The sequence below is a fragment of the Scophthalmus maximus genome, chromosome 6, assembly GCF_022379125.1.
Source record: "Scophthalmus maximus strain ysfricsl-2021 chromosome 6, ASM2237912v1, whole genome shotgun sequence".
In the NCBI taxonomy this organism is placed as follows: Eukaryota; Metazoa; Chordata; class Actinopteri; order Pleuronectiformes; family Scophthalmidae; genus Scophthalmus; species Scophthalmus maximus.
This window is the reverse complement of record NC_061520.1, coordinates 14,812,016-14,825,070: the sequence shown is the minus strand read 5'-3', so window position 1 is coordinate 14,825,070 and position 13,055 is coordinate 14,812,016. Positions and strand designations below refer to the sequence as shown.

The window sequence follows — 13,055 nt, the reverse complement described above, 5'->3', positions numbered from 1 at the left end:
TGCATGTTTCCACTGTCTAAAAGCAGACAGGGGCTTTCCATGTTCTTTGAGCCGTGAAAAATTTGTACAGTAACCAGATGAATCATAGCTGAGAGCACCATTGCCTACACACGTACAAGACTACATACCCACATATTCTCTGTCAGCAGAGGGGATGGACTGAGAAAATTCCCTGCAATTGTTTTGTTTTTTCTCTAAAAGTAAGGGAAAAGAAAATAATCTCTTAAAAGTCAGATTACGTCTTAAATAAAAGTCAACATGGTCTGTTTAACACTCTGTCTGCAGTTTTTTTTTGAATGTCTTTTTAATATACAACTCTGTCTTCATATTACCCTACATAGAATTAATCTCTTTGAGCCATTTAAACTCAGTTTTCCCCAGTCCTTATTTTCAAATAAAGGCCAAGGCCTAACAATCCTAAACATTAAGATATATACTTTATTCACAGAGACACTTACGAAAATGTTTAAAAAAAAACGTCCAATCTTGCAGTGTTAAGAAAAGTTATTAATAAAAATCTCATATCTGCCCATTTAACCACACCATCATTTAATGGGTTCTTCCCTGGCCCATGCCTCATCCCCATTCCTCCACTGACTTATTAGTTATTCCTCCTGACTAAAACACATAAATCGATAAACAGACACAGGTGAAAATATAGCCTCCTTGACCGTGAGGGGTGAAGGTGTATGATGTCTCACTGTGACTCTCCCTGCAGCCCAGCAGGTGCTGTACTGGTGCTCCAGAAACATCTCGGTGTGGAGTAACGTTTCCTTCAACCTGGCTGTGCTCATGAACCTGCTGGTTTGCTTCTTCTACCCCCTGGAGGGGGTACATGGAGGTCAGTCACACGAGTCGACACCTGAGAGTGAGAACAACATTTAGGGGGGAGGGGGTGGTCCTGACCGTACACACATCCTGTTTCTAATATCACTGTTAGGTCTCACTGAGGCATTGATTGTAATTTGAGAATCATTTTAAACATTTCACTTTCAAGTAGATACCAGCTTAGTTCTATGAAGCATTCCTTCACTCTTTCTACAGTGACTTATTTCCTCCATGTTGATGTCGTATTGATGCAGCCTCACAGAGTCATATTTGTATGCACCGCACTGCTCCTGTGTTCAGATTGCTCTAGAAACCGGGGTCAGACAAAGGTTATCTGCTCAACGAGCGGACGGGAACTCACTGCAAATTTTGCTCATGTGGCCTGTGTTGAATAGACGTGAGGGGATTTCCTACGTTGATAGATTAACATTAAATGTATGGCATACATTTCTACAGACAGCTATAAAGCCCTTGTATAAAACTGGAAATCACGGAGCAAGACATTACTATCCCAACGTGGTGCCATATCACAATATGGCTGCGCCAAGTTCATATTTTTGATTTCTTTCTGTCTTGACATTTACATCACCGTCTGATATGAGAAGCTATCTGGAAAGGCATATCACATGGTGCAGCCACCCACAGAGATAGACTTCTCCTCCCAGGCCTCAGCTCTGACACACTGATCTCCTTTTACCACAATGTTCTGATCTCCTGACTTCTAATCGCCTGACTAGGATTAGGAACAGGACCTGAAAATCCTTCTGCTTTTGTTTAAGACACACCCTCACAGACACAAACACAGCCCAACTACAACCCACGCCTGGAAGCTTGCGCTCATATTTGACTCTCAGTACTATGGAGACCACAGAAAAACACAAGAGCGCCCTGTGCCATTTAGATTTTTCATGAACCAACCTTGCATTGCAGCTGGGACAAGTCACATACACACGTGTGTACATACATGACATGACCAAGGTGATCAAAACAAAGTCATACATCATGTTCTACACTTCACATACCACAATCTACTCTGCTGCACGATCCTCTTTTACTGTTGTACGGTTACTTTGTCCAATCACTGTCTGAATCTCTTCCTGGCTGCCTGGGCTCAGATAAAGAGTGCATGGTGATCAAGATATAAATGTACGACTACAATGTTCTTCCACTCTTCTCTTCAACTTGTTTTGTGTGTAAGACGTCGTCACGTGAGACTGTAGCAAATCTTTGGCCTGCTTAAAAAGGAACTTTTATGACTTTGGGCCCCTGCCTTCTTTCTCTCTCTCTCTCTCTCTCTCTCTCTCTCTCTCTCTCTCTCTCTCTCTCTCTCTCTCTCTCTCTCTCTCTCTCTCTCTCTCTCACGCACGCACAAACATTGTGCTTGCATTCTCTGCTCCCCGCCTTTCTTTGCTTGACCTATGGAATGAGGGTTATAAGAGCAGGGGATCTAGGTCAGTATGTTCTGCCATGCATGCATGACTGACAGCCTTTGGCTGAAGCACCCCATGCTCACACCCAGACGGTGCATGCTTGCAGCCCTCTCCCCTGTTGATAGATGTTTGCACACAATCATCTGCCTGCGCATCAAGCTGAAGTCTGAGGTGGACACGGAGTTTGTGTGTTCACGCAAGCGCCGCTCGTTCGGTCTGCCACATCACTCGCGCAGCGCGCTGCTCCCTGCCCGTTCCTCATGAATCCTTCAGCTGAGGTATTTTTAGATATGGCTGTTATGTAAGTGGCACCTGTCATGTGATCTCCACAGGGATTGGGAGGGAGGGAAAACTAGAAGAAGGGAAGGAGACAGAGAGGAACGCGGTGGGAGGAAAGGAAGTAGGGCAGGAGAGAAAAGCATGCTTAACCACAGTATTCCCCTTCTGCCTTCTTATCCACCACAATTCTCTCGTGTTTTTTTCAAATCCTTGCAGTTCTACTCCATTTTTCCTTTTTCTTTTCTCTATCACTTTGTCTGTTTTTTCTTGACCTTTCGAGCAAAACATTCATCCTTTTTTTGTCTTCTTTTCCTTATTTAAGTGCTCTGATATTGTTCAATGTCCAGTGCTCATGGACTACATGCACTAGAACAGTCACACATTGGTCCTGTCTTATTTTTGTTTTTTTAAAGCAGGTCAGGTGTGGCCTTGTTTTTTAGGCTCGTCAACCTGGTCACGGGTTATGAAACACACACACACACACACACACACACACACACATATAGTATGTCAAATACTTTTGAGTGTTATGCAACTGGCTCTCTTTGAGTTCAGAGTCTCACTAACGAAGGCCTAAGGCTTGCCGGGGAATTGGTGGCAGCCAGTTAAAAATCTGTTGATCCAGACTAGACCTTGTCATCCTTTTAACAGAATGTCTCCATATTCCATGTTTGGCAAATTCACCATGTAACTGTAGCAGTTCTAACAGGTATCCTTTGAAGCCCGCCTGTGCATTAACGCAGCTCGCCTCGTCTGCAGGTATGCTCGATTCCCACCTGTCTGCACTGCTGTGGATGGGAGTCTTGGCAACACTGGTCATTGTCATCATCATGCCCCAACCGCTGGGCATCCGTGCCCTGGTCATCGTCACCATCCTCCGTCTCATCTTCTCCGTTGGCCTGGAGCCGACCCTCTTCCTTCTGGGTGCCTTCAATGTGAGTTGTCTTCTTTTACTAGTGGTGGTATCTATTCATCCGGTAAATAGAATTTTTTTTTTTTTTCTGGACAATCCACAGATTTTTTTTACTGTATAGACAGTTTTTTTTTTGGGAACTACAGAAGAAATAGTCCAGAGACAAACACCCACAAACATGGACAAATGAATTAGCTGCATTGCTGGGACACACCCAGTCATTCACACACACACACAACTGTACTGTATGTACTTTCACATACCGAGGAAAAACCTCTACTGTACCACATTACTTCCCGTTCTTTTTTCTCTCTCACTCACACTCAAGCTCGTGGCATGCTAGTGCCCCATCTGCATGTGGTGTCGCCCCCTGCCCTGACAGCTCCGCCTGCCAGCGCCTGGCTGTGTTATGGGGTGTGAAGTGCGTCACTGGACCCTTGAGAGACTGAAACTCGATGTCCTAGACTCATGCACACACGCAAAACAAAGTCTTGCACGAACCGCTCTCCTCTCTCCTTTCCCCCTCAACTGCTACGTTCACATGTGCATGAAAACAAACAGGTTATTGAGAGAAATCAGGTTAAGGCACGAAATCAGAGAACATGTTACCATGGACTGCAGTAACCGGGTTACTCCAAAATCTAGTTTACCCGCAGCTGACCCGAGGTCAAATGTCTCCCTGAATGTGTTTTTGAGATTTTTGAACCAGGTTTTATGTTTCAAAAACAGAATTCATTTGGAAAAGTGTTTTTGTGTCCGTTTCAGTCTTACTTAGTCAGACCTCAGAATAAAAGGATGCACTGCTGACGACCTTTCCTTTCATCCCTCCCCACTTCTGATACAGTGAAATGTCTGAAGTCTTCAACAATTACACACACGCTTGTAAAAAAAACCCATTTGAAACTTGGCTATGCACATACAAGGCGGAGGAGTCCGGTTTGTCTCGCAGGCATCTACTGTAGCTGTTTAACCGGGTTTCTGTTTATCCCTTACCCTGGTTTCTCGTTTACATGTCATGACATGAATTAGTGTGTCCTCGTTTAGTTGAAAAGCCTAACCCGCTTTAGTTCCATACAGCTCCCAGTAAAGGTAATGGTGGATTTGACAATATTGAAATGCATTAATGGGTAAGTGATATCGTCTTTATCTTCCAGGTGTGTAATAAAATCATCTTCCTCATAAGTTTCGTGGGGAATCGAGGAACCTTCACAAGAGGCTACAAAGTCATGGTGTTGGACTTTGAGTTCCTCTACCACCTCCTCTACCTCATCATCTGCTCTCTGGGGGTGTTTGTCCACGTCTTCTTCTACAGTTTGTTGGTGAGAGGAGCCCACAAATGCTGTGCATACAGACATGCCAAGAATGCCTCACACACACACACACACACACACACACACACACGCACTTCCTGAGAAGGGACGCAGAGCAGGTCAGCGATACCATTAGAAATATGAAGGCTGCAGGTTTTGAGTAAAAGCCATGTGTAGAATAGCTTTGCTCTCTCTGGATGTAGCCCTATCTTTCCATCATGGTGCATTCAAGGACAAATCCTGCTAGCAAGCCTAACGTTGCCTTATTTGGTGCTGCAATGGTATCGCTGTTGTTGTTGTAGCTGTTCTTGTTGTTGTCGCTGTATTAAGTGCTATGTGTCGTGCCTCAGGTCTGCTTTATAACATGTCAGATTTAATATGCCAGTATTTGAAGATGTTTACCATTCGCTGCAGGTCCAGGCAGCACAAAAATATTTCCATTCCATTCATTTATTGACTTCAATAACAATATACTGAAAACTGAGAACATTATGGATTCAAGAATGTAGTGTCACAATATAGTGAGTCTTTAGTCCGGTCTTAATTGCGCATCCCTTTGTTTTTCCTCCGTGCAGCTGTTCGACCTGGTTTACAGAGAAGAGACCTTGCTGAATGTAATTAAGAGTGTGACACGTAATGGACGCTCCATTGTACTCACCGCCGTGCTGGCACTCATCTTGGTCTACCTGTTCTCCATTGTTGGCTACATCTTCTTCAAAGATGACTTCATCCTGGAGGTCGACCGGATCCCCAACACAACCATGAGTGAGCAGATGTTCTTTTTTTGCTGTTTTGCACTGTTTGCGAAGAGCCCTAAAACTTACAGATCTTATGTTTTCATGTATTAAAAGGCCGGCAAATGTCTCGACTACCCTTTTCTACTTTCCAGAAAGTGGAGCCAGTCTGGCCGGCGAGTTTCTGTCTGACGGGATGTGTCGTGGGGGGATTGATGACAACTGTACCACAGTGACCCCACAGGAAGGTAGTGTACACCACAACACTAAAAATGAGCATTTAGTTAAATATTTTAATCGTTAAAAACATTCGGTTTCTGTCAAAAGTGGTCACAAGAAGCTCGATTTATTCTCGGGCAAAAATGTGCCTTGAATAAAATGCTGCCTACGTTGAAGCTAAAAACAACGGGCTTATTTGCAAACAGTTTGATATACTGAGGCTCAGGTGTGTACGTCATTTTAGCTAGAAAAGGGCAGTGGTTAATTCTGATCATTTGGAATTGATCCATGTAGGAAGAATTATTTTAGCGATGCAGTGATGGAGAGAAGTTACAAGATACAGTCATTCATTGTAGAAGCTGTTTCAAATGCTCCGAATCATCCACAGCCTTGTCAAACCACACGAGTGAAAGTGTTGTGCAGTTTAACACTAATTCATTTCACATTTGGATTCATGTGACTCAGTCGACTGCCCCTTTGACCAGAATAATTCCAATGTGACCTCCTTGCTCCTTATGTGACAGCAACATGTGAACGTCACAAAAAAAATTAAAAAGTTTAAATGTGGGAAACGTTACTTCCTGTCAAGTAAAGTTACAGTATCTTTGACTCTGTAATACTTTGGTTAAATTTGTTTAAAGATTTCGAGACAAAGTCAAAATCAAGACAGCCTCAGTTCTTTATGATGGACATGTCGCACGTAGTGGTAACATACTGTGTGGACCCCGGAGGAGCACACTTTGATGAAGATATACTTATATACTTTAAACTTTGTCAGGGATTTGACATGAAATAAAATGCCCAATTAAAAAAAGCACAAGTAGCAAGGGGCTCAGGACAAAATATGTTCTGTCCTGTCAGTTTGACCGTGAACACACTTATCTATTGTGCAAAGACCTAAAAACTTTATCAAACTGGGTTAAAACATTCCTTCACATTTTTTTCCCCCCAGAGTTGCTGTCTCATTCCAGCTAAACAAAAACATTTTTGCTTTGACTAACCACTTTGACACTGCGAGCCAACACATGAAAACAAGGTTTCAAACCAAGGATATTTATGACCAAACAGCAGATTGTATTATATTTATATCTGACTACAAGACTATCAAATCATGCCCTTATACATATTACTAAAAGTTACAACTTGAATTGTTTGTTATATTAACACAAGAGGACATCAAATTATTCGCTATGAATGATTTTTGTGTCACACTGTCATATGCCTCCATTGACATAATTCTTTGAGTAAAAGTAAGAGTGCTACGACCACACCACCTCCATCTCCCCCCTCTGTCCCAGTGGACCCTCGTGATGGCATCAGCATATACCTGCATAGATGCTAAATGCACAGTGGGTTCGTTATAATCAGAAAGTACAATTTTATGCATAAGTTGAACTGATATCAAGTTCAGATGGACACGGGAACGAAAATTGAGATATTAAACCCAAATCTCTTTGGCAATAAGTTAGATGCAGGACACTTATTCTACAACTTCTAATGAAAATAAATATCCATTGGAGTATATTCTACAATACATCAGATTTTATTTGCAAATGTATCTGCATGTTTTACTTGTCATCCACAGTGACTTCTGTGCAACCAAACAACTAGTCGATTGTTCCAGAAAATAATCGACAGATTAATCGATAATGTAAATAATCGTCACTTGCAGCCCTAACTAGTGTTCCTGGTTACTCAGCTTTACCAGGTTCATAAAGAATTAAAATGTAAATTACCGTCTCTGATGTCGTAGCGACTTTTGCTCTTATAAGGTCTGTAGACAAATATGCACCTGTGTGTGTGATAAATAAAATGTATTTTTCTTTTTTCTTGTGCCAAATAAATTATTAGATGAAAGCTTTCCTCTCCTTTGTGCTTCCTCAGATTTTGGGAAAGACGGTGAGGAGGACAGCGATATGGAGCGGACGTGTGACTCTCTGCTCATGTGTATCGTCACTGTGCTGAGTCACGGCTTGAGGAGCGGAGGGGGCGTCGGGGATGTTCTCCGCAAACCTTCCAAAGAGGTACATGCAGCTGCGATCGGGACTCTGAAAGTGAGCGCGGGTGCAGCACGAACAGCAGCAGGCGCGGGGTCATGTGAGCTGGCTCCGAGCCCCCTCGCGCACTGAACTTGTTTTTCTTTCACAAGCAAGGCGGTTGCACAACGTTTCCCTTGCAGCTACAACTCATACGCCTTGTTTGAGAATCGAACCTCAAAATAGATTTCCACCGAATTCAGACTCAACTGCCAATGATGCAAAAGAGGATGTTAACGTGTGTCTCACGTAGTCGCAAGTTGGGCAAGATGCCACTGCAGGACCACTGCAGGGTCATTTACTTCTTTCTCACTACCTTACTTTTGAAGAGGTTTACCAAAAAATTGATAATTAGCTCAAAAATTGACTACAAAATGAAGTCCATACAACATTTATATTTTCGTGTGCGCTGTAAACCCATAGTATCTTTTTTAACAGCATTCCCTTTAAGACAGGCTGCATCGGTTGACCGGCTTTCTGCCGTCTCTGTTACTGTAGCATCTGGCAGGTTGCACCTGTGGTCTTGTGTTTCCATTAACATGATGACCAAGGCTAACCTCATTTTAGACTCATCACATCATCCCCAGCACATGTTTACGTAAAGACCTGCACTGTGGGTCATACGTGTAAATAGAACAATCTCCAATCAGTCCCCAGTGAAATTAAATCTTCTTAACATTCTGCCGTCACATTAAAGTTGATAATTACTAATGATTCTTTTACATTCTGTTGATTTATGACGTTTCTAGTCTCTACCTCCAATTAAACAGTGGTAGAACTGAAACAAAAAGATAGTTCTGTGTACCTTCACATTGACCCTACGCTACATTAAACCCCGTCTCCTGTTCCTCTTCACAGGAGCCCCTATTTGCAGCCAGAGTTATATACGACCTGCTGTTCTTCTTCATGGTCATCATCATTGTCCTCAACCTCATCTTTGGCGTCATCATCGACACCTTCGCTGACCTGAGGAGTGAAAAGCAGAAGAAAGAGGAGGTGCTGAAGACAACCTGCTTCATCTGTGGTGAGACTGTTCAGCCGATCAGCTGTTGGAATAGTTGCCGGCTCCTTAATGTTGTTGGTTTTTTTGACAGCTCAGTTGGCCCAGAATCTGTCTTCAGACATGAATTCTGAAAAAAAAGCCCAGAAAATTGGGTCCGCACATTTTACAAAGTTTGCTATTCCCATATGAGAGGTGGGTACCTGTGTCGAGTGCCCACTCGCTCGCCGTGAATCTTCTAGAGATTTTCCTGCTGGCAGGAAAGGTTCCGGAAAAAGTCTGGAGCAACATTTGCGGGCATTTGCGTTGTCACACACAGCCCCTCCGGAAAATGTGCGTACTTCAGGGCATCTGCGTCTGAAAGCAGCTATTTTGAAACATTTTCCAAAGCCTCATGGGAAGCAAACCTCTGACTTTCCAGAGGCAGCATGATTAGAAGGGGTCTGCGTGTCAAAGACGCTTCCTCAGTCCTAATGTCACTTAGGTAATTCCCAAATTCCCCTCAGAACCTTTGATTTCTTGGTGTATTTGTGGTTTCCAGTAAGTAAGTTTCTGTAAAGGTGTGTGCACCCCCCCCCCCCCCCCCCCCCCCCCCCCCCACTTTGCTGTCGTTCCAAAGAAGACTGAGTCATGAGGGCTTCCTGCCACTGCTCGCCTCGCCTCCATAACTCAAGTCTGTCTCACACGCACACATATGTTCTCCCACTCACACACACTCATGCATACACAAACTTAACTAGCATATGTTTTGTTACCGAAACTTTACCCCTCTGTCTATATTCATCTACATTTCCTTAAATGTACTTCACATGTGTGAGTGCCCAAATAAGTACAGTGCATGCTGCTGAGCCTGGGTGAGGATGTACGGGGACTGTGTGGGCTTGTGTGTGTGTGTGTGTGTGTGTGTGTGTGTGTGTGTGTGTGTGTGTGTGTGTGTGTGTGTGTGTGTGTGTGTGTGTGTGTGTGTGTGTGTGTGTGTGTGTGTGTGTGTGTGTGTGTGTGTGTGTGTGTGTGTGTGTGTGTGTGTGTGTGTGTGTGTGTGTGGTGTGTTGGGTCAGGCACTGAGGACAAGTGGTAAGCATATGGAATGAGAACAGTATTATGTCACCCCACTAGCCATCGGCTCTGACTCACTCATTAAATAAGGCCAGGCCACAGGGGGAGCTGCCGTCTCTATGGTTTCCAGAAGAACGGCAAGGGAACAGAAGATGCAGAGATTAGGATCCCATCTCCACAGGCTTAAGAGGCTCTCCATCCTCCAGCTTGGTTTTATAAACCATCAATCTTTCTCACAGTCTTGTATTCGTTTTTAGATCATTGGGCTGTGTAGACATTGATTGATTCAAATCACAAATTTCCTGCACAGAGACAGGAAGAGTCTTAACTGTGGAATTTATTTTTGCTCAGTGAATCAGGCTCAATCCTACGGTTAAACAGTTTCCTCCAGCCTCTGTAGAAAAAGTGAAATAGGAGCTTAATAACGGACTGAATGTCTCAAAATGGTTGATGTTCTCTCTTCTTGTCATCATATTATTAGAAACAATCAATGGATCCATGCTGTTTGTGTCCTGTAGCATGGGTTTGAATATTAAGTCAGTCTGCGTGTTTAATTCAAACCCTGGAAGGTTTTATCCCTGGGTCTCTTCCGTCCTCATTGTTGTGCAGCTGGAAGCTCCATTAAGCATTCATGTGCAATAAAATAAGGGGGGTAGTAAGCATTTATAGGTCAAGTTTAAAAAACAAACACTTGGTTCAAAGAGGAAAATCTATTGTTTTGACAATTTGCATATTTGTTCATAATGGCCAAAGTGGTGTTTGAAACTAGAAAAATGACTTTTGATGATTTTCAGGCCAGAAATGCAAGAATCAAGACTGAACATATTCACCTTGCTTCAAAATTGACTTGTTTTACAGGAGTGCTAAAATTTGAGAAAAAATCAATAACATTTCATCATGACAAACACTGCTCTAGTTTCTCAACTGTAGCAGACAGGCCACATTTAACATTTATTTTGCTTCAGAAATCCACCTGAACAAAAATCCCCACAGCAAATGTGTTGTCCTCTTTTCATTGTCTCTTTTGAGTCATCACTATCTGCGGTGCGGTGTAAAACAAACAAAAAAGTGCTTTCTTCTCTTCGAAGGACGCGACACTTGCTCCACTCATCTGATCGCCTGTCTTAGGAGATGCTAAACTTTCTGGAGCTTTCAACTATAATTTGGTGTGGTACTGTTTTTTTTAAATGAACTCTGCTTTAGACTTGAATAGAAGAGACAGTGAGATAATAATGTCTCTTATTATTGTAACATTGATGTGAGGCAAAGCATTACTTTTATTGTCTTATCTTCAATTTGGACGGTCAGAATACAACATTGCTTATCTAGATTCCTGGATAGGTTAGCTGTAACAGCTCCCATGACCCGCTCTGAACTGGCAGAGACTGGTTTCCCATGATGTGCATGTTGTGGTGTCTAAGTGTTGCACAACCTTAAGTTAAGAGACACTCATTCCTTTGAGCAAGTCTGACTTTTGTCATGATCTTTTCTCAAGTATGTCTTGCCAAAGAGATACCTCAGCCTATCTAACTTAGTGTACTAACCTATTTAACCCACCATGTTGACACTTCTTCAATCATTTAGTTGGTCAAAGTGGTGTGTTCCCCTCCCCAAGGTCAGGTTTCAGTTTTATGTTGTTTTTTCCAAAGAAACACGCAATCTGAAAGTGTGTCGTGAAACAGAAACTGGTCAAATAAAGGTCTGCTTCTTTTTAATTTTCTCTTTTTGTCCCCTCAAACGTGGTACCGTAAATGATGTGTGTTGTCGCCCCTCTACAGGCCTGGAGCGAGACAAGTTTGACAACAAAACGGTGACTTTTGAGGGGCACATCAAAGAGGAGCACAACATGTGGCACTACCTGTTCTTTATTGTGCTGGTAAAAGTTAAGGATTCCACCGAGTACACGGGCCCGGAGAGCTACGTGGCTGAGATGATCAAGGTAAACAAAATGCAATACACCTTTAAACAAACACACACGCAACTTTTTACAATAGACTAAAGTAAATTTGACATCAGACCACACTGTGCGGGGGCAGCTCACATGGTGCGTGAGATCACCGAGCTGCAGCAGGACAGTAGATGTCTAGAGGGAATATAAAGGGAAAAGTTTTGTTCATGTTTTTTCTGCAAAGAAACGCTTGTCTGCTCCACAGATAGTTCACTGCTTGATGACTTTTACATTTCTCTCTCATACTGTACATTCATCATTTCACGGCCATTCTGTGGAATTAGTGTATCCCATGGCTTCTGACTAGTCCTATACATTCCTGAATGAAAGATTACTATGATAGCGTTTTTTACGTTTGGGTCACAACTATGATCGAGCAGAGTTTTTCAGGTTATGCAGCTGCACCAGACTCATGTACTGGCCAATCACACATCACACCTTGGTGCAGTAATCTGTTCCTCTTTTTATTTTGATTTCAACTGACAGACATGCCAGTGATGCACATTAGATGGTACAAACGCGTGGGTGCCACTAAACAGGTAGTGAGTGAAACGAGACCTGAGCTGCAGTCATGGCCTGTCTAATAAACTGATTCAAATACGATGGGGATTTCCATTTTAGTATAGTATGTTCTCATTCTGCAGTAATAAAGCCGTATAAGCTTGTTCCTCTGGACTACAGATGTCATGTGGTCACATTGAAGCACTTTGTTGCCAAACATTAATGCCTTCCTGTTAGAAACCCTTTTTTTGCCACAACTACCACTTTATTATGTCCTCCTAAATCAACTTGCGAGTTTAAAATAAAAAGAAAAGACAAAAGTCTGAGGATTATATGCTTGGTCGACCACAGGAGCACAACCTGGACTGGTTTCCACGGATGCGCGCCATGTCACTGGTGAGCAGCGACGCAGAGGGTGAGCAGAATGAAATCAGGAACCTGCAGGAGAAGCTGGAGTCGACCATGAGACTGGTGGCCAACCTGTCTGGACAGCTGACCGAGCTCAAGGAGCAGGTATATTGTAACAGTAAATCATGCTCTCCCTCAGTTTGTAGTTGTATAGCTTTGACTGTTCTTTAAATGTTCAGCCTGTGGGACATTTTTGACCACCACTATTTACCTAAGACCACCACATTATAATAAACAACATGGGGGGAGTTATTGGGGCCCTTATATATATATACAAAGTTGTACTATCACCGTAATGGAACTGGTGACTCAGACAACCTAAGCTAACACAGACTAAGAGCTAATATCTTAGTCTGTGTATTATTGGGATTTTTCATGCATTTTCAAGTCGTG

At 42.9% G+C, this 13,055-nt stretch overlaps 1 protein-coding gene across 7 annotated transcripts in view; it reads left to right on the top strand.

Moving 5' to 3' along the window:
* Positions 1-13,055, top strand: part of LOC118309843 (inositol 1,4,5-trisphosphate receptor type 1) — a 62,177-nt gene that overhangs the window by 47,608 nt on the left and 1,514 nt on the right. For 6 of the 7 annotated variants that reach the window (XM_047332757.1, XM_047332758.1, XM_035632388.2 and 3 more), the window contains 9 exons: positions 719-841; positions 3,297-3,472; positions 4,605-4,769; positions 5,336-5,525; positions 5,650-5,742; positions 7,598-7,737; positions 8,608-8,773; positions 11,584-11,744; positions 12,606-12,767. In XM_047332757.1, the coding sequence (XP_047188713.1) occupies positions 719-841; positions 3,297-3,472; positions 4,605-4,769; positions 5,336-5,525; positions 5,650-5,742; positions 7,598-7,737; positions 8,608-8,773; positions 11,584-11,744; positions 12,606-12,767 (1,376 nt within the window). Of the gene's footprint in view, positions 1-718; positions 842-3,296; positions 3,473-3,778; positions 4,552-4,604; positions 4,770-5,335; positions 5,526-5,649; positions 5,743-7,597; positions 7,738-8,607; positions 8,774-11,583; positions 11,745-12,605; positions 12,768-13,055 lie in introns of those variants that run through there. The other variant, XM_047332760.1, reaches the window with a different exon arrangement.